We start from the raw sequence: 27,241 nt of genomic DNA on the forward strand, positions 1-27,241 counted from the left end.
GTTACTGACCACGATTAAGAATAAATTGTGTATGGTGGATTAACTTCTTACATTGCTTTGTTGGGTTCCAACCCAGTTTATTATTGAAGAATTGCACAAAAACTACTGAAACCTCTATAATTTACCAGAGACCAAATAAAAGATTCCTGGTTAATGTTGTCGCTCGACAACCTCTTGAATTGGAGTCAAAAAATGTTTTGAACTCTACTAAAGATATTTTCTATAGGTTTTCTCGGCCACATACAATTATAGGCACACTATTGACTTTTGCCGACAATCAAATAATTGTACATAATAATTAACTGTTACTAAATATCATACCAGAAATAAAAAAAAAATACAGCTTATTTATATCTATGTGTATATATATATATATATATAATATATATATTTGCCCATGCCATCATATTTAACAATACAAAATTACATTTCTTTCTTAAAATCATATTTAACAATACAGAAAAACACATTTATATTCAATCTAAATCAAAAGTATCAAACATACTGATTAATCCAACAAAACACAACTCAGAGCCACCAAAGGCTTATTCAATCTTCACCCTCAAATGTAAAGTTCTGATCTAAAAGGACGAAAACTCTTATCGGAAACAAGATTTCTCTTAATCACCATTACTCCATCAGACACACGAAAATGAACTCTTCAGATATTCAAAAAAGATTGAACATAGGTATAGAATAAAAGAGAGATGAAGACAAGTACCAAAGACAGGTATTTGGCTAATGTGTCATGCTTGCAACAATCAAATCCAGGGACAAAGACAAGTTTATGCTTGGCACTATCTTGGGACGAGGTCAGATTGCTTGATATGCCCAAGCAAGAATGCCCACAAACAATAAAGCTAGTACTTCCTCAAGCAATCCTGAAAGATTTTGGCTTTAACTAAAATTGGAATAAAGCAACATAAACAAACCACATAACTAAAAAAAGTCCAGTTTATTGACCAAAGTTATAATGAAAAATTAACCAACTCTGTCAAGTTCATGTATTGAAATAATGGACCTATTTAGAAATGGGCCAGAACTGTCAAAGTTCATACACACAAAAAAGAACACAAGAAGGGTTCAAATTCAAAGTGGGAAAATATCAAAACTTAAGGTCAGTTCCAGAAATTAACAAATTGTAAAATTCAATATGAAATTGCTACTGCTCCAGAGAAAATTAGACATATTGGATGACTCAAAACACATATTAAAACAACAATTATTCTTCGTCTCACGGTTTACAATTCAATGACTTCGACGTCAATTTGTGATCCAATACAACATTGCAAAAACAACAATTAACAGCAGAAGTGTTTTCCTATTTTTCATAAACAAGTTCTTATCATTTTCCTCCATTTGAGTTCCTATTTTTCATAACTTTTAATAGTAATTTCTGTTCAAATTCAAATCAGAGCATTTGAAACCTCAAAAAATAAAACATGTTAGTTTTCAGTACCAAAACAGTTGAAAAAACTAAAGACTAATATAGCACCGTTAAATTTCAATTTCCTCAAATGAATAAAAGGGAAAAAGATAAAAAAGAAGAAAAAACCACCTGAAAGAAAGTGAAAAGAAGTGTTCTTGCTGGGTCAACAGAATAGAATCATTGAAACACATATCTAAAACTTATCTAAAAAAAGACAAAAAAGATCAAATCATTGAATAAATTTGGATGCAAGTTGCAGTTGAACGGTAGAGTGGCATACGATTCACAGAAAAGAAAAAGAAAATACAAAATCTTACTAACACCCATGTAAATTTGATTAGTGCTCAAAAATGCAAATTTATTAGTTTTAAAGTGTAAAATAAATTAAGTTTTAATTAATATTTTCATGAATTTATTGTAATATATTTTATAATTGAAAATATTAATTTTAATTTAATTTATGTTTAATTTTCAGGAAATAAATTGCATTTGGACATTAATAAAAAAAAAGAGGACAAAGAATGGCTAAAATTGAAAAGGAAAATGAAGAAAGTGGTAATTTTGAGGAATTAGGCCCAGAATTCGGCCCAGGCCCACTGTTCTCTCCAGCCACTGCAGCCAGCTCAAGCCACGCGAGCCGAGCTTCCGAGCCGAGCTTCCGAGCCGAGCTGCCGAGCCACCCGCCTGCCAGCCAACCACGCCCTGCCACGTCGCCGCCAGCAGCTTCTTCACCTTAACTCCTTCAGCTTTCAGCTCCTCCCTTCAACCATTCTACGCGTGACCATCAGACCACATATATGCATATATGCATATTTCTCTTCAGCCATTGACCCAACAAGCCCAACAAGCCCAAGACATCAATTCTCCCCAATGCATCAATTCCCTCCAAAGGCCCAAGGCACCCAACGACCAAGGCATTTTCTTCAGCCAAAGCTGCCTACGTGGCACTCTCTCATTGGTTGGAAATGGGTCAAAACCCTCTTGTGTCACCAACCATGTTTTGTGGGTATTGGGCTTTGTAAATTGCTATTTTGAGCTTTATAGATTATGTTTTTGTGGTATTTTAGAAAAAGAGCATTTTGACTGTACACAAAAATAGCTAGGGTAATATTAATAATAAGATTTGATTTTTCAAAATCATATTTTATTATTAATATTTCAGATTTATTTTGTAAACCTCATTTTGTTGTTTAATTTCTTTTTAGTCATTTTCCCCATCTATAAATAGGGACACTTTCTTCACATTTGGTATGTAATTTTTAGAGTAGTGAAACTATAGCAAAATTTCCACTCACTTTCTTCTCATATTTTCTTCTTAGAATTTTGTGAGAATCATGAGCATAATGGCCTAATCTTCCTAGGAAGGTTAGGGATGATTCCATATGCAAGTGATGTTATTTTGCTACTTTGATTTACTATGTTCTTAATGTAATATATTTGAGTTATTTATGTTATTTCATCTCTATCTTTATTTGGTTATCTTTATTTACTTATGCTAATAGTATATAGGATTAGTCATGCTCTTTCTATGTGCTTCTAATTAGTAAAAGTAATATTGATACATAATTTTATGTCTAATCTTCTATTGCATTATTGCCCTTGGGTATTTTGTCATTTTTAGATTTTTCATAAGATTAACATTGTGCTTTTAAAGTAAAGAACTTTATAACTCAAATGAACTTTTGTTAGAAAAACTATGAACTTTAATGTTAGATTTTCCAAGTAAATGTTGGGATGTGAACTATTTACTTGTGTATTTTTGTAAATCAAGTAACCAAGTAACTAAGCAAGCATATGGATGATTCTTGAAACCTTTCCATTTCTCAAACTCTTGATTACATCTTACATTTATCTCACATATCTCACTTTATCATTTCATCAAAAAAATTCAATACCAAAATCTCAAACCTCTTTCCATTTACAATTTTATTTACTTCTTGTTACTAACTTTTTGTGCTATTTTCTACTAACCTTTTGATTTTAGGTTACCTCCTTGTGGATCGACCGCCCGATCTTACTACAACTACCGCTTAGTGTAGTCACATTTTGGGCGTTAAACAAAATTATAACAATCAACTAACAATATCCTAACAAGTCTATCCCACAAGACTCAATTATTATTGAATCTGGAAAGAGATGTAGCCATAAGTTAAAACCAGCCAAAAAACTACTTGCCTAGTTATATTCCAAATTTTCTAATGAATCACCAAATACTAAACCCCAAACTCTTAATAACTAATTCATATGTTGGGGGGAAAATAAAAAGAAATCATTACTAGTTCATAGCAAACTACTTATGAAAATGTGTTGGGGACAGTGCCATACAGTTTGTTCCTAGCAAAATTCATGACTGAAAGCTGTTTGCTAAATTTTCTCATGCATTCAGGAATGATGCCACTCAAATTATTAGAAGATAAATCAAGCACTACAAGGGATGTCTGTTTGCAAAAGGAAGTTGAGATCTCTCCCTCAAATTGATTTTTGGCTACTAAGAAGAACCATAGAATTGATGATGAAATAATTGGAAGAGTTCCTGAAAACAAGTTGGAGCTAAGATCAAGGTATCTTAGCCCATTCCATGGAAGTGGCTCTATGTGTGTTAACAAGTTGTGAGAGAGAGTCAAGTTGTTGAGAGAATTGTTTCCCACTTCACACATCACGCTGAACTAGAGCAGACAATCCTTCAGTACAGATCAGAAATAGAAAGGGTGACAGAGGATCACCTTGTCGAAGACCCCTGCCAGGAATAATATTGCCCAATATTTCACCATTCAGATTAAAAGCATAGTCTACCGAAGAGATACAAGCCAGAACTAAACTGATCCATTTCTCATGAAAGCCCAGTTTCCTCATAAGGCTACATAGGAACCTCCATTCAACACGATCATAGGCTTTAGACATGTCAAGCTTGAGAGCAAAAGCACTTGTTTTACTTTTAACACGCCGTTTTAGATGGTTGACACATTCAAAGCCAATCATAGAATTATCAGTGATAAGACGTCCAGGGAGGAAGGCACTCTGCTCATCAGAAATCACTGAACCCAGAATCTCACGTAAACGATTAGTCATAGATTTTGCAATAATCTTGTAAAGCACATTACACAAACTAATAGGACGAAAATCCGAAGCATGTTTAGGATCATCAATTTTTGGGATAAGAGTGATGAGAGTAGAATTGATACCTTTAATATGCCCACCCTCATTCAAAAAACGGAGACAAACAGCGCTAACTTCAGGACCAACAGTATCCCAATATTTCTGATAGAAGCCTGCAGACATACCATCCTTACCAGGACTTTTAGAAGGGCTCATTTGGAAAAGAGCCTTCCTCACATCCTCGCCAATATAGGGTCTAGTCAGTTGATCGTTCATACGAGAAGTGACCTTGGGAACAATAGCATTAAGAACAAGATCCATATTAGCACATGTAGGAGAATCAGACTCAAAGATAGATTGGAAATAGTCTTGAAAGACACCCGCGAGGTTATCTTGATCGAACACTTCAGTATCATTCTTATCAAAAAGAGAGCCAATAAAGTTTCTTTTTTCCGAGCAGTGGCACTCTTATGAAAATACGCAGTGTTGCGGTCACCCAGCTTGAGCCAATTCTGCTTGGAGTGGGGTGCCCAATATTTTTCTTCTTTGTAATGAAGCACATCCAAATCCTTCTCAAGAGACACATAATCTTTCAAATTAGCAGCCGAGAGAGAAGCATCCAAACTTTTTAATTGTTTTTGCTTTTTCATAATATTATTATGATGCCTTTTAAACACAGTACTGTTCCAACGACCAAGATTAGTGGCAACATTAGCAATTTTAGTAGCCAAAGTCTCAAAGCTATGCCCCACACCACTATTCCATGCCGAAGAAATAATATTCCCACATTCCTCATCCTCCTCCCAAGCAGTCTCATAATGAAACCGAGACTTAAGCAACACATTCCCCTTAACGCCGTCATTAGTATGATTAAAGTGGACATGAAGAGGTCGATGATCAGAACCCCAAAAGCTAAGATGAGACACAGAAAAATAAGGGAACAAATCGAACCATTTCGGATTACCAAGCATGCGGTCAAGACGTACCTGAGTGAACGTGCTATCTTTGTGCCGATTACACCAAGTGAACTTCGGCCCCGAGAAGCCCAAATCAACAAGATCACAATCAGATAAAGCTTGTTTGAAGTTTCTCATGAGGTAATTGGGCCTAGACGCCGCACCATCTTTCTCACTAGCAATAATAATTTCGTTCAAATCACCCCCGCACAACCAAGGACCGTCATAAGACGAAGCCAACATACCCAAGAAACGCCAGAAATCCTTCCTAAGGCTAGCATCAGGTTGACCATACAACCCCGTAAAACGCCAAGAAGGGGAACCAACAACATGGATAAACACGTCAATATGAAACTTAGAGAATTGGATAAGCTCAACATCAACGGAGTCCCCCCACATCAGACAGAGACCACCGCTACGACCAATTTTCTCAACAACAATCTTACCACAAAAACCAAGGCGAACTCGAAGAACTTCCAATTGAGACTGTGAACTAAGAGTTTCGGACAGAAAAATAAAGTCTGGCTTCAAACTCTTAACGTGGCCACTCAAAGCTTGGAACGTCCGGTCCTGGCGTAGACCTTGAACGTTCCACACGAGGCAATTCATAATGCTCAGCGGCCTAGCTCCACCGCTAGGTCCGCCGTTGAGGTAGTGTCATTAGCTTCATCGTCAACCACTCCCGGTAAAACATCCGAAGCAACAGAAAGAGGGACCAACACCTCATCAACCAAAGAGCTCAAGAGTTGAGGTTCCGCTTGGCTCTTTAATTTTCTTTTGACCACACGAGATGGTTTTTGGACAGCTAAAAGATCACCACGAGATCCCGTATGGATACCAGCTTTGCGTCCCCGGCGGCTACGCGAAGCAGTGACAACTCCAAAAGAGGCAGGGAGTATACGTCTCTTGCTTCCAGCGGCAAAGGGAGGAGGAGGGAGAGAGCTGGTTTGTGACTTAGAGCCAAAAATGACTGCACTGTTTGGCATCACGAAGGGGGTAGTCTCATGTACGTGAGAGAGTTCTTCATGCAAACTAATTGCACGTGAGGAAGGGTCCCCTTTCAAGTCAAAACCAGCATCAGTATTATTAAGAGAATTAATAATAGGAACACCATCTATCTTCTCAATGGGAATAGACCCATGCATAAATGATTTCTCCCCATGCAAATAAATGTTACGTGAGGAAGTGTCCCCACTCAAGTCCACCACAACATCAATATTATTTAAAGGATTAAAATCCAAAGGAAGACTTTCAACAGTAGGGTCCACACTACTAATAAAAGAGGAAGTCAAATTTTTGCCAATATTAAGAGAATTTATACCCGAGCAAATAGAGGGGCATAAAGAAGGAGGATCTTTAGGAATAACTTTTTTAAGAGCCACAAAATCAGTTTTTTTCCCATTAATATTATCATTTCCAGTAATAGAATTTCTGCCACAGTCAATCACGGGTACACTATCCTCATCAATAACAATGTCGTTAGAAGGAGAAGTTTTCGGGATAGCAACAGCTGTGCCAACAGGTTCCGAAAACTTAGCCTTCCCCTTCCCTGAATGCTGGCGTAAATCGGGGCGTGGTGGGCGCATGCAACCAGTCGGAGCTTTTTCCTTCCAAACCGGATCAGCAGCCGCCCTTGTCGTCGCACCACTGGGCTCCGAACCAGAACCACTCTGAGCGACCACACGAGAACGTTTAACCGGGGCAAAATGTTTCGCAGAGGGCAAGGCTTTGATCCATTCTCCATACTTGAAGCAATGTTTCCCATTCATACTAAAAACTTTAGCTTTACATTTTCTAATCGGGTGCCCGATAATACCGCAATTAAAACAGAGGTCCGGGAGATGTTCAAATTTCAAAGCAACAAGATTTTTATCCATACCAGAGACTAAACCAACCTTAACGGCACGGGGAAGGGGTTTAGTAATGTCAATGGAAATCCGTACTCGGAGAAAACGACCCAAATGATCACCAAACGACCCAGACGCCACCTCAATCACAGGGCCAATAAGCGCACCAACTTCGTATCCAACCTCAGTCGAAAGACAGCAAATCGGTAAGTTATGCAACTGAATCCAGAAAGAAACATGATTAAAACACAAATCCGAGTAGTTACCGATCCCAGTTGGTTCAGCCAAAACCAATAAGGAGTGCTCCACTATCCACGGTCCGCCTCTCAGAACACGAAGACGATCGTCGTCAAGAACAAACTTAAAGAGAAACAGATTGGGTTTGAGAAGATCAACCTCAAAAGTCCCCTTTAACTTCCACATATTATTAGTTGAAATCAAAACAGCCTCACGGGGTATATTACGTGCCGAAATGATACATCCAACAAGAGAACGAGCGACCTTCTCTAACCCCTTAGAGATAACGTTCACATCAAGATCTCCTTAAATAGTTTCATCAGACGTATCAACATCTAAAGCGTATTGAAGCGCGACTAGCTCATCGGAATCCATAACGAAAACACGACCAAGAGACCACAATCACCACTTCGAACTCGAACACTACCGGTGACAGAACTTCAAAGGAGAAGAAGGACAACCGAGAGAGAGAGAGCGAAAACTCAATTTCACTAAAATATCATTTTGTCTCATAATAGTTTCACTTTCACTCATTCACTTTCTATCTTAATTTATTTGTTTTGAAGAAAATATAATAGAAGCAATGGAGGAATCAACTGCATTTAGTCAGCCTTCATCAAATCAAATCAAATCAAATTAAGAAGTAACATTATGATTATAAGTTTAATGAATTAGAATGATTAAGATTATTAATGGATTAGAATGATTTTGATTTTGACTTTGTTGATGTACAAATTAAAAAAAATTGAAAATACTATAATTTTAAGTTTATTTTCATTATTAGATTTCATTACTATTCTGAAAAATTATATGAGTACTAAATTGAAAATTAAACTCTGAGACCATATGTACCCCATAGATTCGACTAGTGTAATTGAGGGTCTGTTTATGATCTCTCGGTATAATTTTCTTGTTAATGTTAAAATATACTAAGCGACCTTCTACAACTATGGATTGCTTAGGGTCGCTTAGTTCAATCTTCTTCTTAATGTTGAGCTGATCACCACCAACTTTTTCTTCTATATATGAAAATGTATATAGAGAGATGTGTTTATATATATTTCCGAATGAAATATTAAGGTGTGTGATGGTGATCTTTGAGAGGATAATTGTTGATGGAGTTTGATGATATGGGTAGAATTTTGGGCCTATTATGTTTGTTCGTCAAAATACTTTGACCATTTCATATATATAAATGGAACTTTTTTTTCATGGTGGGGTTTAATTCTTGTTTCAGGAAATATCCAACATTGTAGTTCAAGGTTTCTTACACGTTTGTTATAAATTTCGTTATTTTGGGTATCTTTTCCTAGGAATTAAGTTGATAATAATCTTGTTGTCAATATGTTTGTTTGATATTTTTTCAGTCAGTTATTGTGTTTTAAGCAAAATAAAGTACTATAAAAGCTACAATTTCTAATGAGATTATCACCCATGTTCATGTTGTAGTGTTTTATGTTTTGATTAACATCCTTTACATCTGCAATGTACCTATATGCTTTTTTAAAATTTGCTTCATTGCTGTATGAGACTTCGATATCACAGTTTGTTTGGTTCTCATTGTTTAAGGAAATAATATACAGAGAAATTTTATTTCATTGAGTTATTCACATTATGATGGAGATTCAAAATATCATATAACTAATATTATTTTTGACATTGAAAAATAGCACTAACATGAATTAGTCACACAACCATATGTTCTTACTGTAATTTGATTTGGCCACTTATTCTTTTCTTTTTGGCAACATATATATTTTTGGCATGGAGGTTTCTTTAAAAAAATCAAATTGGTGGAAATTGTTTGATTTTGTTGCCATGTCCTTTGTTGGTTAGTGCTCTCATGTGTGTGTGAGTGTGTATATATTGTTGGGAATGCTAAAATTTTGAAAGGGATACCAAATTCCAGGCAGTATTGGGAGGCTAATAGTTAATTTTTGGGGACTAAAGGATTGTAAATTGCTATCTAAAATTTTCAGTTACTAGCTTTTGTTCTCTAGATGAATTCTCTCGAATATCAAGCGAGAATTCATCTAGAGAAATTTCATCAAACAGCTTAGATGCAATTGTATGCTATGATTCTCTACCAAGAATCCTAACCATGAGTTCAATAACCTGGCTATTAAGTTTCACTTTCGCAGGCCACAAATTCGATAAAACCCATTCAAACAACAAAAGGGATCTTTCCCAATTCCCAGAAAGGTCCAAAGCTTTCAACAGACTCATCAAATCAACCTCAACCAACTCAACCTTTACAGAATCAAAATAACCATTCAAATCATCCAAAGGCAACTCTACAATCGAATTAAACAGCATCTTACCCTTTGTTGTGAGAAACTCAAGGAACCCAGTTTCCAAACGACCTTCTTCTTCGTCCTCCTCCAGCTGAGAGACCAAAACCGATGTGGGTTTTTCGTAACCGCCATTTTCAAGCTGTTTCTGAGTAGAATCAACCGAAAGTTTAAGAGAACGCAAATGGGCATTGCTGAAATGATGTGGCTTCACAGGTTTAACAGTGTGAGGAGTTTTTGGAGACGAAGAAAGGTGTAGAAGGTGTTGGAGGAGAGAATCAATGGGGAATGAGGATGGAGATGGGGATTGAGTAGGAGGAGGTGGTGGAGGTGGAGGTTGGGCTGTTGTTGGATTGAGCTTCCATGGCGGGAAGTTTGGTTGGGTTGGTTTATTTGAAGGGGTGGGATATACAGGTCTTGAGGGGAAGAGGGAACCCTCCATTGATGATGATAGTGTTCAAAGCTTTGGTTATGGGAAGAGTGAGAAGTGGAAAATGTGAGAATGAAAGAAAGTTTGCATTTTGATGACAGTGAGATAGAGATGATTGGTGTTGATTCAAGATCGAATTTTGGATAGAAAGATTGGTTTTTTATTTTCTTTAGAGAAGAGACAAGAGTATAATAAATGGTAGTTTTATTAATACTAAAAATTTGGTAATAAGCGTACACATGGTGCAAAATCAACTTTAATGTTGTGTGAAAATAAGTAAATGTACATGTTTTTAATTTTATAGTAAAATAGCATAATCATCTATTTAATATCATATATTACCAAATACACCCTTTAACAAATTACTATTTTATTCTAAATATTTTAATATTATAGTATATGTATATTAGTTTTGTTTAATTGGTTTTTATTTTAAAGTTATTTTGATTTTTTTTCGTTTTTTAGGGGTTGTTGAATGATATACCATACCACAAAATATATATACTGAGTTGAAAAATAATATACCATCAAAACTTACAAAATTATTACTCAAAAATGTATATACTATGCTAACAAAGTTATATACTGCCATTAAAATGTATATACCATGATACAAAATTATATACTACCACTATGTATAATAAAATAGAAATTAAATATCACAAAAAAAAAATTATATACCATACCACAAAAAACATATACACTAATTGGAAAATAATATACCAACAACTTATAAAAAACTTAAAAAATCAATATAACTTTAAAATAAAAACTAATTAAACAAAACTAATATACATATACCACTATATTAAAGTCATACAGTCCTAAATAAATAAATAAATTATAAAGAATAGCAATTTAGGTAATCAACAATGTAAAATGATCATTTATCTACAATTTTAAAAATGAGGACATTAGCTTCTTGATGGCTTTATTTTGGGTCATTCCCTATAATTTCTTTATACATATTTCAAAGTGAAATTATTTTATTAATTTTTATTTTTTTATTTATTTTTTTGGGTTTGATATTGAATGGAGATAGGTGGTTTAAGTAAGTACTTCTTAAGTTAAACTAATACAAAATTTATTTTTATATTTAATTTAATAACAAAAATGTAAAATTAATGGTTAAGAAAAAGAAAAGGTGAAACTAGGACTTATTCCAAAATTGAAGTGGTGTGGTGTTTGTACGAGAGCACTCACAAGAGATACATCAACTAATTTTAAAAAATATATAGAAAAATGATAAAATTGAGCTTCCAAATGAGTGAGTTAAATTTGAGTTATTTTATATATTTTTTTATCTTAATAAATAGTATCACTCTACATGTAGAGAATTATTTATTGAGTTAAAATTATTTTATTATTATTTTTTCTTTATTAATCATATTTTATTTTGTTTTGTTTCTTTCTCTTTTATATTTTATTATTTTAATTAATAAAAAAATAATATTTAAATGATGTAGAGAAAATATAGAAAAGAAATAAAGAAGTATATATGGTGTAATGTAAATGTTTGATGTAAAATAGAAAAAGTAAGATTTTTGTGCTATATTTGAAAAAATAGAGTAGAATATTTATGAGTGCTCTTAAGTTGGAGTTGATCTTGGTATTTACATGTTTTTTAATTAGCTTTTAGTCAAAAGTGAATTTGTTTATAAATTGAAATCGAAGAATTTTATTTCAATTAAAATTATAGTAACTAATTCAACTAAAAATTAGTAACAAAAATTTTGTACCGAAGGAAAAAATAATAATTAAAATGGAAAGGTAAAAAAACGAAGGTATGCTTAGTCTGCAATGAATATTATCACAAAATCTTTGCTCATATTGTTTAATATATATACGAACCTTTAATTTTGGTTAGACACAAATTTATACCATTTTAAAGAGAAATACCACTTTTGACCATTAAGTTTACTAAAATACACTTACAAAATTTAGGAAAAAAGAACCATGGACTTGGCGCTTTTGTTAAGAGAGATTTCGACTCTCTGATTATTGTATTTCTTCTCATATGCCCCATTTTTTCTTAATACATATATATATATACACACACACACGAGGGATTTACAAGGGAAATTTTTTTAAACTTTGATAAATATGACATTTTTGTGTGTGCATTTTGTATAGTATTTTATGTTTTCTTACTTTTTGATGGGATTTGTTTTTCTTTATTTGTGTAATAATTTATTAGTTTTACCATATTTAATTATATAAGATTATTTTTGCTAATTTTAAATTTTTGTGATGGTATTTCAGTAATTGTAGGTATTATTTTTAATTAATTTTTTTGTTCAGACTTTGAAAAGCATTTTTTCTTCTTTTCTTTTATCAAAACAATTTTGATTTTTTAGTAATGGACTATTATCAAAATATCAGTTAAATTATAATTGGTTACTTAGTGAGATCTTGAGAAAAAAACGGATATGAAAAAAATAAACTAAATTGATCGTGAAGATAACTAGTTACAATTATGTTTGAAAAAAATATATAAGAAAAAAAACTAGTTGTGATGGTAACTGGTTACTTAGCCAGATGTGAAAACAAATAGGATCAAAACAACAAAAATCTAAAATGATCATAATTGTAACTGGTTACAACTAGGTTTGGAAAAAAAAAATCAGATCTGAAAAAAAAAATTACGATGGTAACTAGTTACTTATCTAGACCTGGAAAAACAATCAAATCTATATAAAAAAAAAATCTAAATTGATCGTTATTGTAACTAGTTACAGTTAAGTCTAAAAAAAATCAAATATGAAAAAAAAAAAAGAATCAGTCGTCGTAGTACCTGATTACTTAAACAGGTTAGAAAAAAAATCAAATTTAAACAAAAAAAATCTAAACAAATCGTGATAGTAACTGGTTATAGTTAGGGCTGGAAAAAAAAATCATATCTAAAGTATAAAATCATATTTAAAATGTAAAATCAAATGTGAAAAAGAAGAAGAGCAACAAGAATAACCAAAAGAATAACATTAAAACCATCACCACCACCAGCAACAGCAAAAGAAGAAGAAGAATCAAAGGGTGGTGGATCGTCGGAGGGATGGGGCTGCGTCGCCAACGAATGGCGGAGGTGGTGTCTCTGTTAGAGGGCTGAGAAAAAAGAACCAAGTGAGGAAGGAGTGATGGAGAAATGAGAAAATAAAGAGAGATAAATATAAGGATTAGAAAGTATGAGAGAGTTTTGTGTAAAAATATGGTAATTTAATTTTTATATTTTATAGAATTTCCATGTTTTAATTTTTTTTTTTTAAATTTAGCATATTTTGTAGCATTTTTTTTTGTCCATAAATATAAAAACTCATATTTTTTTTCCATATTTATGTAAACTTCTATATATATATATATATATCTTTTAATATGTCATCATTCTAATTGTGTTTGAAATATATTATTTTTCTAAAAGTGCTTAAAAAATATTCTATTTTTATAGCCGAAATGGAATTATAAAAGTGAACATATAATTATCAAGATTGAAAATATTTCATCCTTACAGTTGTAGCTATTTCATCTTAGTCAATGTTTGTCGTTCTTGAATATTTCAATTGTAATTTTTCTTTGGGAAACTTACAACTATACCTTAATACGGGAAAAAGATTCAAAAAATACGGTTAATGAAAATATTTACATATATACGGTAGAAAGTTGTATACAAAGGAGATGTTAATTCGAAAAAGTAACTCAGTTGACAAATAATTCTACATTAATCGGCTATATACTCCAAGCTTGCTACACAAAATAAAAACAAAGAAATGAATTTTTGTTTTTCAATAAAATATAATTACTAACATTAATAAAAAAAAAATTGTAAATATATAATGATATGAATTTAAATATATTAATTAAATAATTTTTTATGAAATTAGTTATATTTAAAAAAAAAAACCATTTAATGATAATAAATATTTTCTTATATATAAAGTAATAAAAACTTTGTAAGATAATAATTAAAAAAATCATTAAAATGGAAATAAGTTGTAACAAAAAATAAATATAACAAAATGAATGGAAAATCAAATTATTAATAAGTAGTTACAAAAATATGAAAAAGCAATAACATAATTGTTGATAGTAAATCCTATAAAATTTTGAAAGTATTACTAACCTAAATTTACAAAATTGATAGTAATTAATCTTGTAATTGAACAATATATTTATAACACATGTCACAAAATTATTAGTGATTACTTCAATAACCCTTTAAAATAATTAATAACTCATGTTTACAAAATTGTTAGCAACTAATCTAATCATAATTAACATTTTAGTAATCATTTGGTAATTCATCATTACAAGCTTAACTCATTGTTACCAAATTGATAACTCATTGTTACAAACTTATAATTAATTGTTATGAAATTGGAAACTTGTTGTTATTAATTTGGAACTTATTTTTACGACCTCATAACTCATTGTTATAATATTAGTAACTCTTCCTTGTAAAAATATTTAAATTATATAAAGTTTATAGTAATACTTTTCTGTGTAGTTACAAAATTGTCACCAAAGTTTACAGAAAAATATTTACTTTTCCATATTGTTACAATATTGTAATCAAAAGTTACGAAAATCCTCATAGTTATATAAAACAACTTAAAAATAAATATTCATTATATATGAAAAATTCACAAAAATATAGTAACATTTAAAAAATATATGAAAAATACGGTAAATTACAAAAATATGGAGTTTTATGAAAAACACGAAAAGAAAAAAGTGTAAATATGGAATGACAATAAATTATGTTTATTTGTAAACATTTGTTACAAATTTGTAAATATTATTTACAAAACTAGTTTCAAAAAAACATTTCTGTAAACAACATTGACAAATATATAACTAAGTTTGTAACACATATTGTAGCATATAAATACCAAACTAATAACCAATGTTATCAGATTGTAATCATGGTTAACTATTTTGTAATATATAATTATTAAACAAATAACTAAATTTTTCTATATTATAACTCATAACTACCAAATTAGTAATAATATTTACATATATATGCTGTAACTCACAGTTACAAGTTTGTATCACATATTGTAACATATGGATACCAAACCAGTAACTAATGTTTACTGTATTGTGAACATCGTTAACTATATTGTGGTTCTCTGTTAACTAAGGTTTTAAGTAAATGAGTAGTAGAGTGTACCTTATATTACATTGGATTAGAATGGCGTATTGACGTTCAGAGTTCAGAGAAAAGGATATTTTCCCATTTCCCCATTAAATCTCTAATATAGAACCAAATGAAAGCAGTGCATGAGGCTAATATGGTAATTTCACTGATCTCTCCAGCAGCCAATCTTATAGTGACACAACCAATGCCATTCCTAATAAAAGCTGTGATCATGCACAGAATATAAAGCGGCCTTCATTTCTCTCTATCTCTCCCAACAGAGAAATAAAAGCTTATGTAACTTAGGTACAATGATCTTTTTTCATGGCTTATAACTTAGTGATCACTGTAGTGTGTTTTGAGAAAGTGAACATTTTTATCTCTTAACGATTTAGTATTAATTATTTTCTGAGCGTTGGTAGTCCAGAAAGTGGAAACTGAAAACCACTACAATTGCATGCTTCGTTTTCCGATCGACGAGTTTTTCGATCCGAGATGGATCTCACCAATCACACACACTTAAATGAGGAGCAAACTCTTAGATTCATTGTCCGATGGACTCGTTGTCGAGGGACCAATTTTGATAGAGGTGGAGACTACTTTACTTTGGTTGGGATGTTGTGCGTGTAAAGACTTGAGGAACAAACTCTGTTTTTGTCTAGACGGAGGTGGAGACTTTGCTTTGATTGGCATGTCGTGCATGACAGGGATGAAGAACAAAGTCTTTAGTCTGAAGTTAATCGTAATAATGTAATTATTTATAATTACCGTAAAAATCGAATTATTTTCTAAATCACCGTAATATGTATAATTTTCCCTTTTTCTTTTATATGATTTTACCCAATCAAATATTTATAGTTGGTTAAAAAAGGTAATGCATTAAAAAATATATAAATAAGTTATACTATTAAAATACAATTAGAATAATGTCACATATGAAAGCATAGTTGGCGTATTGCCAAAAAAGAATGGTATAACTATTCTCTCCCCCAATTTGGACGCAAGAGAAAAATTACAAAAAAGTTTCGTTAAGTACAACTTTGAACGATAGTTGTGAGTAGTTGGGGGCAAATATTTTGTCCTAAGTAAAATTTTCGGCAAAATTAACATTATATAATCAAAAGAAAATATATAGAATCACAATTACGAAAGAAAACAAAGATGTTGTTTGATTAACTTTAAATTATTTTATTTATATATATTATATCAATTTGAAAGAATATTTTGGTATGCCAAAATTTTAATGAGAATAACAATATTGTAATATACAAAATACATGGTATGTCCAACAATAATTTCATCTATCCAATTGTCAACTAAAAGCTACTAAGATACTAATTAATAAAAGCCGAATTGTTGGACAATATGGGATTTTTTTTCAAACTTTAAAAAATATGGCAGTTTTTTTCCTTGAGTTTATATGACATATTTTTTTATATATATTTGTATAGAATTTTTTTCCATATATTTGTAAAATTTGATTTGTATACCATATTTTATATTTTTATACACTTTTAGTGGCTAGTTTTGATATGTTTAGAGGTTATTTTTATAATTTTAATTTATTTGTATTGTTTTTTATCATTCATATTTTATAAAATATTTTTTTTACATAATTCTTTGAAAAAAAAGAGTAAGACCTTCATCACCATACTTTTTATTCATATTTCTTCTTCTTTTCTTCCATTTTTTATCTTCTTCAATCAATATTTTATCCGCAATAACTGGTTACCACTATCAAAACAATTTTGATTTTTTTTTGTGATAGTAATCGTATGTCATTGTCAATTTTTGTTAATTACGTGTGGTAGCTGGTTAGAACTATAAAAATCAGTTTTATTTTATAAGCGGTGTTGTAGTAACTGGTTACAACTATAATTTTTTTTAGTAATGTACCATTATAAAAAAATATCAACTGAATTGTAATTGGTTACTTAGTGAGATTTGGAAAAAATAAACTGATATGAAAAAAATAAACGAAATTGATTGTGAAGATAACTGGTTACAACTAGGTCTGAAAAAAAATATGAAAAAAAAACAAACCATTTGCGATGGTAACTGGTTACTTAGCCAGGCCTGGAAAAAATAAGATCCAAACAAAAAATCTAAACTGATCATATTTGTAACTGATTACAGCTAGGTTTGAAAGAAAAAAAATCAGATCTAACAAAAAAAAAAACCAGTCGTCATGATTCTTGGTTACTTAGTCAGGTGTGAAAACAAAATCAAATCTAAACAAAAGAATCTAAATTAATTGTTATTGTAACTAGTTACTGCTAGGTCTAAAAAAATCATATATGAATCAGTCGTCATGGTACATGGTTACTTAAACAAATTTGAAAAATAAAAACCAGAAAAATCAAATATGAAGCGGAAAATCAGATTTAAAATGGAAAAACCAAGTGTGAAAAATAAGAAGAAGAATAAGACCAGAAATGAAGACAGAAAAAGAAGAAGAAAGAACGAAGAAAAAAGAAAGAAAAAGAAGAAGAAGAACCAGAAGGGTGAGGTGAGTCGCCGTCGAGGGCAATGACAAGAGGTGGCATCGTCGGCGGATGTCTGAGATGAGGGAACCGAATAGGGGAGGAGAGAGGAAGAAAGGAGAAGAGACAGAGAGATATCATGAGGGAGAGAGGAGAGAGTGAGAGAGAGTTGTATAATTAGGTTTATGGTAATTTATTTTTTATATTTTATGGAATTACTATATTTTAAACTTTTTTTAAAAAAAAACTTACTATATTTTATATATTTTTTCCCCATAAATATAGAAACTATATTTATTTTTCTCATATTTATGTACACTTCTAGTAAAATAAAATTATTGTTTTGAAATGTCAAATAATAAGATAATCAATCCACAAGTTTATATAACTAACAAAAATGTATAAATCAAGTAAGATAATGATAGATACATTTGCTTTATAGACATAGGTCATTAAATAAACTCTATTTAAAAGTATTTCCAAAATTATTTAATTTTGTTTAACAAATTTTATATTTAAAACCACATTAAATCACTTTCATATATTCCTACTCATAAAAAAAACTTCATCTTACAATTAGAATTGAAGGATGAACCACGTATATGTTTTAAATTATTGGTTTTTTTTAGGAAAAACTTGGCCTCTTTAAAACCTCACAATAGTGAATCCTAGTGGGGAAAAGCTCTAGGACAGAAAATAGTGCTAATGAGATATCATTTATTACATGCATCAACCTGGATAATAACATCAATACAATAGGGGTGGCCAGACCACCAAACAAGATGAGAATCCATAAAGAGAGCTAATTTTGCCAAACAATGGGATGCTCCATTAGCTTCTCTAAGACAATGTCTAAAAGTAATATCAACAAAATCATTACTTGTTACAATGATATATTTAACAATGCAACCTAGATAAGAAAAGTCCAGTCTCTTGTTGAGGATAACTTTAATGATGGGAAGGCAGTCATATTCAACAACTACAGACAAGTAACCTAGGCTGCGACATAGGTGAAGTCTGAAGAATCACCATTGCCTCTGCAATGAGAGGTTTATAAGAAGCCAAAACAGGCTAGGTGGTCGAGGCAACTGAAGAACTCTTATAGTCACGCAGAACCATACTAAGACCTATTTTGCCTTGTTGATAGGAGATTGCAACATCAGTGTTGACTTTGAGAAAAGGAGCAAGTGGGTGGCACCATCTATTGACAGTTGGGCTGCATTGCAGTTCATCACTTGATTGACAAAAATTAGCACTGACATAATGCTGGTACATAATAGTTAAGAGCACAAGGAACAATCAACTTGTCATGAACACGATTATTCTTATTGACAAAAGAATTACGCTTGTACCAAATTCTCCACATAATGGTCAAGATTTCCTCAAGCTTGTCACTAAGGACCAAATTGGAAAGACTCATAAGCAAGTCATAGAGATCGATACTACAACCATGAAGAAAACTAATTGAGGATTGCTTTTTTGGTATTCTGAAGCGACGATCAACCCCACAAAGCGGGCAAAGTAGTCTCATGAATTATTGTTCATTGTATACTTTTATTTTATTTAAAATAGATAAGTTTTTGTCATTATTTATTTTCAAGCTAATGATTTTTTAGTACTAATTTGATATTTATATTTAATGTCAGTTTGCCATGAATTTCAAAACTTAAAGTTGTTTTAATATTTTGTTTAAAATTTATTTTTTAACTTTTTTTTTTAGAGAGCCCTTAATTGATTTAGTGGCATATTTATAAAATTACAGTAAATGATATTTTCTTTAAAAAGTAAATCAATATATGTTTTTGTTAGTTACGTTTCTCTTAAAAGTCTTAAATGTAGTTTTCCCTTTATGATAGTATTTTTTTAACCTTTTTGATATCTATGAAAATAAAATATGATTTTTTTTTTAAAATATAAAAATTTAATAAATAAAAAAGAAAACAAAAATTTTAACGTAAATGGAGATTAATTACTCAACCTCTCGTGATAATAGAAACAGTATAGTATATAGTTTTTTTTTGTACAAAAGTGAAACAGTATAAATTATTAAAGAAAATTAAAATAAAACTTTCTTTCTTTATTTATTATTTTATTTTTGTCATTGGATTTAGTTTTATTTATATTAAACATTAAAATCAAATGGAAACATGAATATTTAAAGGGAATAAACAAACAAAAAGAAAAAATTGGGTCAGTAAGGCTAGCTTACTCTGTAACTCTACTCTTTCACACGCACTTCACTCACTCCTTTTGTTCCAAAATTGAATCTATGAAAAAAACCTGAACTCAGATTCATCAAACGAGGCTTAGAATCATCATCACCATCACCATCTTTTTCTCTTTTTGGGTGTAAATGAACTAAGGAAATTTGATGGTTCAAGCAAAATGTCAATGGATTCTTTGCTTCTGGGCTCTTTTACCACTCCTTCTATATTAGCAAAAGGTTTGTTTTTCCCACTTCTGTCCATTTGTTGATGAACTACTTTATTTGGTTTTAGCCTCTATTTATTTATTTTGGACTCATAGATTTGTATCACTGTTGTTTGATTGATTTTTGTTTTGTGGGTTTTGGGCTACTTAATTGTAACTCTACTCAAAAGTTGTTCTTTATATTTGTAATGTAAAAAACTTGAATTTGTTCATATGTTTTCGTCTAATACTTTTTTTGTCTATTATTGCACTGCATTTTTTTTATTTCACCCTTTCTTCTTATTTTGAGCATTTGACTAGGTTGAGGGACACTAAGTTTGGTCTGTTTACTGCACAAATTTGGGCTTTTCAGTTTGTGATTTTAACATGTCTGTAGATATATAAGACCTGCTTTTTTGGTATGTTTAGTCTAATTGGAGAAGCTGCAACTAAATAAGGTTGACTTTTCAGGTAGGATTTATGATTCATGCCATGCCAATATTTTATATGATTGATTTTCGTAAATTTACTAGTATTTGATTCTTGTTTTATATGATTATTGGGGCCATTTATTTTGACATAAAACTTTACCTCTCACTGCTGAGACATGAGTTCAACATATTATTTTATATAACCAGGTCAAATAGAAGAGATTTTTTGTTTTCCTCATATAAAGGCGTTACTTTTTTTTTGAAGCTTTCTTACCATTGCTTTTGATATATGTTTGCCTTTGATTTTGAAAGAAAAGTTCTGTTCATTGGGATAGTTTATTGGATTTAAATTAACAATTTCCAATGTACTGCTTGTATAGTCTATGGTGAGAAGTTTTGTTTCTATTTTTTAGAAAACAGGTTCATATGTGGCAAATAATGTATCAAGGTTTAAAGCTTTGGAATATCATAGAAAAGCATTGCTTTGTTGGGTTCCAACCTAGTTTATTGAAGCATTGCACAAAAAGTACTGAAACATCTATAATTTACCAGGGACCAAATAAAAGATTTCTCGTTAATGCCGCCGCTCAATCGACAACCTCTTGAATCGGAGTCAAAAAATGTTTTGAACTCTACTAAAGATCGATGCTTTGGATGTTTTCTATAGGTTTTCTCGGCCACCAGTAAGTTAAATTTAATGGGGCAGTCCCAGCTAGTTGTTCATTATATTAATCTAATTCATTTGAGTGTCAATTTATTGATAAGAGTTTTGGCCTTGGATGGATCGTTGGGTCATGACCATTATATTGGGCCCTCTTCATCACTTTTATATTAGGAACTGCTTGTTCAATCAATGTGAGTTGATTTAGTATCATAATAAATGGATTTTCGATGTCTATTCCTCTTGCCTTGTTAACCAAGTTGAACTTTCGATGTCTCTTTCTACACATGCTATGCTATGCACGATCCAAACATTCTTATTTCTTGTGTCATTTACTGTATAAGTTTTCACAATGTCATTTACTGTATAAATATAAGCAAAAGATATGGAACATGTAGGATAAAAATAGAAGGGTAAGGAATAATGTTTATTTTGGTATCATGTAAACTATATTAGATATGTGGTAAGGTCAATGCACTTTCAAATTTCAATAGTTTTTCAACTACTGAAATATGGATTGCATGAAATTTATAATAGGAGGCTTTTCGTTCCCGATTTTCTCTCTTCCATGGCGAAGAAGAAGCGAGTGGTTTGAAAGTCTGCACCTCGATTGACTGAGCAAGGATCCAGTAGTAGTCAGAATAATGAGAAGGAAGAAGCTGGTGGATTGCAATCTACGATTGGATTAAGTTTAGTTGCAGAAATTATAACAGATGGGGTAACTGTGCAGGAAGAAACGATAACAGAAATGATTAATAATGGTGACTCTGTGATTCCTCCGACTCCGATTCGTGAACGGCGACTGAGTAAGGATTGGGCTCGGGCAGTGGAAGAAGAGATGGATGTGAGTGAAGATCAGGAGACTCTCCAGGAATCAGCTCAAAAGCATTGGAATTCTTTTATGAAGGAAAACAGGTTTGCTCGTGACCCCCATCTTACATATCAGGAACCTTTGATTAAGAATGGTGTTAAGATAGCCCAAGTCGATCCTGAGGAGGTGAAGTTCCAAGCTGCGAACTAGAGCACTGCTGTAATCTGTATGGTGCTAGGTGCGAACCCTCCAATGGCGGTGTTTGAGGGTTATATTAAACGTATTTGGGGCCATCTTGGGATTGCGCAGATAGCTCGTATGACCATGGGTTTAACAATGGTGAAATTTAATGATGAAGCGACTAGAGATCGGGTTTTAGAGAATGGTGTTCTTCAGTTTGATAGAAAGCCGGTTTTAGTTAGACCGTGGTCCTCAGATCTAGATGCGGTTAAGTTAGTCCGATCTGTTCCATTATGGATTCGACTTCATGATCTAGGTCTTCAATACTGGGGGAACAAATGCCTTAGTGCATTGGTTAGTACTATTGGGAAACCTATAATGGTGGATCAGTATACAAGGGATCGCACTAGCATTCAATTTGCTCGGATTCTGGTTGAGATGGATATAACAGATGCACCACCGAGAATGATTCAATTTCTCAATGAAAAAGGCCAGTTGGTGGAGCAGGGGATAGATTATGAGTGGTTACCAGTGAAGTGTAAAACATGTATGGGTTATGGCCACATTATGGCAGACTGTAGGAAAGGGGACGTTGAGAAGAGAATGAGGAATACAGAGAGGAATGCCCCTGTGACTAAACCAGAGGATCACTCTAAGATCCCTCCCATTCCGAGTCCTGGTTCTTCTAAGATACAGCCATCTGGTTCAGGAAAAAAAGATGATCAAGTGCTGAGTAAGAATGACTGGAAAACTCCTAGGAAAACTACTGGTGTAAGAATGAAGGAACACGTTACGGTTTCTACATCAGATCATGACCAAGAGGCTGGGCAGAGATCTGTGAATGTTTTCAATATTTTGCAGGACAAGGAAGGTTATGAGGAAGAGGAGGTAGATTGTAGAGAAATTAAGGGTCCTGGTTTGTCTTCTACTTAATCATGGATTGTTGTAGTATAGGAAGTTGGAATGTTAGGGGGTTGAATAATAAAAGTAAGCAAGAGTCTGTGTTGGAATTTTGCAATGTGAATAAAATTGGAATTGGGGGTTTGTTAGAAACTAAGATAAAAGGGAATAAAGTTTAGGAGTTGATGGACAAAAAATTTGCTAGTTGGGAGTTCTATAACAGTCCTATTGTTGAGGGCAGGTTGTTGATTATATGGAGAAAGAGCTTTGTTAGAGTTTTGGTTATTGCTGAATCTTCTCAGCATGTTCATTGTGTGGTTAAAATGGCTGGTCAAGTTCATGTTTTCTGCCTCACTTTTGTTTATGGATTTAATACTATAGAAGACAGGAAGACTCTATGGCAAAATCTGGTGCAGCTCAATTTTCCTGTTTCACCATGGTTAATTCTTGGGGATTTTAACTCAGTCTTTTATGTTGATGACAGAAGTGGAGGGAATCCCATCACGCATACTGAAATGGTTGACTCTAATCTTTGGTTAGCTCAATCTAATGTGATAGCTCTCAAAAGCTTTGGTTCGATTTTTACTTGGACTAATAACCAAGTTGGCTCTAACCGAATCTACTCTAAGATGGATCATGTATTTGTCAATGAGGAGTGGCATGATTTCTTTCCTAACACAGCAGCTCGGTTTAGTTGGGAAGCTATTTCAGATCATTGTTCGTGTGTAGGATCAGCTTCAGCCACAAAGACAATTGGGATCAAACCTTTTCGGTATTACAATTTCTGGGCTGATCATCATGATTTCAAGACTATTGTAGAGCAGAGTTGGAAGAGGCCAATGACTTCTAGAGGGCTTAAAGGGATATACTTAAAACTAATGAGAGCTAAGCATTGCCTCAAGAAGTTTAATCATGAAGTGATTGGAGATATTGGGAAATGTTATCAGGATGCGAAATCTAGTTACAGTGAGGCTAAATTTCAAGCGCAAGCTCATCCTAGAGACAAGACTTACCAGGATCTAGAAACAATAGCAGCTGCTAAGTTTGATTTGCAAGAGAAAATGTACCACAAGTTTCTCAGCCAGAGAAGTAAAATTACCTGGCTGCAAAAAGGAGATTCGAATACATCATATTTTCATGCGTGTCTGAAGAAGAGAAAAATGGAAAATAGAATTACATCTTTCATGATAAAACAAGGTTTGATTAATGATAAGTTTTCTAAAGTTGTGGAGCATTATCTCAATCATTTCCGAAGCTATATGGGCAGCAATAGTTTTGTTAGTTCAAGGTTGAATCTGAGCTGTATTGAGCAGGGATCTAAACTTTCTTTAGACCAGCAAGTTGATCTGCTGAAGTCGTTTTCTTTTTTGGAAATAAAGAAAGCGATGTTTATCATTCCTGATACTAAATCACTAGGTCCCGATGGATTTGGATCAGGTTTTTTCAAGAGTATGTGGCCTGTTATTGGAGGAGAAGTCTGTGCTACAGTTGCTAATTTTTTTGAGACTGGTTTTATGCCACCAGAATTTCACAATACCATGATCTCTCTTATTCCTAAACAAGAGAATCCGACTGCAGCTATAGATTACAGGCCTATTGCCTGCTGTACATCGGTTTACAAATGCATCTCTAAGCTTCTTTGTTCTAGACTTGCAACAGTCCTTCCTAGTCTGGTTCATCAAAATCAAGGTGCATTTGTCCAAGGGAGATCAATTGCTCATAATGTGATGATTCTTCAAGACATCTTGAAGAATTATAGGAGGAAAAATACTTCTCCCCGCTGCACCATTAAGATTGATATCAGTAAGGCATATGATACAGTGGATTGGAATTTTGTTGAGGATTTGCTTAATGCTTTAAACTTCCCTGCTAGATTTGTTCAGCTGGTGATGATTTGTATCAAGAGCACTTCTTACTCTCTTCTAATGAATGGCAGAATACAAGGTGGTTTTCAAGGTGCTAAGGGTCTTCGTCAAGGTGATCCCTTATCCCCTTTGATATTTGTTCTGATAATGGATTATCTAACGAGATGTTTTCTTCATGATGCTCTAGACTCTAAATTCAGATATCATCCTCTTTGCAAAAGTTTGAAGTTAATAAACTTATGCTTTGCGGATGATTTGATTCTTCTTAGTAAAGGTTCCAAACAGTCCATAAAAGTTCTTAAAGAAGTTCTTGATGGGTTCAACAATACAACTGGGCTTTTTATCAATGTTAGTAAGTCTCAAATCTTTTTTGGAGGGGTTGATTCCAGGGAGAAAAGGGAGATCATAAGGGATATTGGCTTGGCTGAAGGTTGTTTCCCTTTAAAGTATTTAGGGGTTCCTTTAAGACCAACTAAATGGAAAGTTGAAGATTGTGGGATTATCATTAAAAAAATCAGATTGAGACTCAATACTTGGGGAAGTAGGCACTTGTCATTTGCAGGTAGAGTTCAATTAATTCATTCAGTGTTACTTGGTCTTCGTAATTATTGGATGAGCACTTTCATCCTTCCTCAAAGCGTTTCTAAAGAGGTTGAGAAACTTTGTAGAGGTTTCCTTTGGGGAATGAACGGGAACAAAAGCAGAATCCATGTGGCCTCTTGGGAGAAAGTGTGCCTTCCCAAACCGTATGGAGGTCTTGGGTTTAAAGAAAGGACCAAATGGAATCAAGCTATTCTAGCTAAATAAATTTGGGCTATCACTGAGAAGAGAGATCTTCTGTGGGTTAAATGGGTGAATAATATCTATCTCAAGGGGGCTTCTATTTGGTCTTATGATCTAAAAGTGGACACTAGCTGGTATTGGCGTAAACTTTGTAGATTGAGACTTAAGTTCCCTATTTCTGAGATATTGATGGCAGGTAGTTCGGGCAAGTTCAGTTCTGCTGTTTTATATAACAGTTTTCTTCCTCCTACACAAGTCAGCTATCACAGGGCCATTTGGAGTAGTCTCAATACACCTAAACATCGTTTTATGCTTTGGCAAGTGGTGAATTCTCATCTGTTAACCAAAGACAACATGGGTAAATTTCACATTGTCTTAGATTCTTTTCTTTGCCCTGTTTGTGGAGACCAACCTGAATCACATCATCACTTATTTTTTGACTGTTGCTTATCTCGAAGAGTTGTGGAGATCGTGTTTCAGTGGCTGGGTTTCAGGGGTTGGCCGTTGGATTTTGCTGGCTGGTTATCATGGTTATCTCTGAAAGCAACTGGAATGGTGAGGCGTGTGAGCATAGCAATTTTGGCAGCAACTTGCTACAGCATTTGGCTGAATAGGAACAGATGTGTTTTTGAAGGTTACTCTAAATCAGATTCTTTGATTGCTTTAGATGTAAAGACTATAGTGACTTACAGGTTGTTCATTGTAAAAAATAGCAAATTGTCTAGACAAGATAGAGACTTTATACATAGATTAAAATGTAATTAGTTCTTTTGTTATTGGTTCTGAGGAGCTTGCTGTTGCTTCTCCTGTAGCGATTGTAGTGAGTTAAGGGTGTATGTTGCACGTTGATTAATGAAGTTTTTCTTCTTGATCAAAAAAAAAAAAGAAATATGGATTGCTTTTCAGACCCATATCTTTATGAGACCAGATGCTTTCTCAATTGTTGTTATAACATTATTTAAAGTATCAACTTCTTTTTCTCTATTTCTATTGGACTTTTAAGTTGTTTGCTTTCCAAATCTGTTTATGCTTTTGGTTTGGGCACATGTAACTCTATCGTAAATAAAATAGCTTATTTTTATTTGTTGGTGAATAATGTATAGGATATACCTGATATTGATGGAGATAGGATAGTAAACCTTGTTTTCTTTCCATACTAAATCGTATTGTGTAGGTGTTTTGGATATGCATTTTCACTGCTTGAAATTGCTTATACATTTGCACTTTTAGAGGAAGCATTTGAGTTGTTAATTCTGTAGGAAATAATGCTCTTTATTCTTTTTGGGTTTATTGACATT

The 27,241-nt window shown here is 32.7% G+C and overlaps 1 protein-coding gene across 3 annotated transcripts; it reads right to left on the bottom strand.

Annotated features, from left to right (window-relative positions):
- Positions 1-406: 406 nt before the first annotated feature.
- Positions 407-10,433, bottom strand: LOC133783179 (pentatricopeptide repeat-containing protein At2g18940, chloroplastic-like). 3 transcript variants are annotated; one of them, XM_062222726.1, is made up of 2 exons: positions 9,887-10,433; positions 407-881 (listed from the first exon to the last, which is right to left on the bottom strand). In XM_062222726.1, exons 1-2 carry the CDS (start codon positions 10,296-10,298, stop codon positions 814-816), a joined length of 480 nt encoding a protein of 159 aa, XP_062078710.1. In that variant the 5' UTR covers positions 10,299-10,433; the 3' UTR covers positions 407-813. The 3 variants fall into 3 exon arrangements, with proteins under 3 accessions (XP_062078710.1, XP_062078711.1, XP_062078712.1); XM_062222727.1 differs by lacking the exon at positions 407-881 and adding an exon at positions 9,686-9,786 and having other exon boundaries at positions 9,887-10,430; XM_062222728.1 differs by lacking the exon at positions 407-881 and adding an exon at positions 9,686-9,815 and having other exon boundaries at positions 9,887-10,430.
- Between the last annotated feature and the right edge of the window lie 16,808 nt (positions 10,434-27,241).

This window comes from Humulus lupulus, chromosome 6 (genome assembly GCF_963169125.1).
Source record: "Humulus lupulus chromosome 6, drHumLupu1.1, whole genome shotgun sequence".
Taxonomy (NCBI): Eukaryota; Viridiplantae; Streptophyta; class Magnoliopsida; order Rosales; family Cannabaceae; genus Humulus; species Humulus lupulus.

Excerpts from the sequence above, each read along its gene's own strand:
- LOC133783179 (XM_062222726.1), bottom strand. The coding sequence starts at position 10,298 with ATGGAGGGTTCCCTCTTCCCCTCAAGACCTGTATATCCCACCCCTTCA. Across the intron at positions 882-9,886 it reads TGAGTTTCTCACAACAAAGG|GATTGCTTGAGGAAGTACTA; the intron begins GTAAGATGCTGT and ends AAAATCTTTCAG.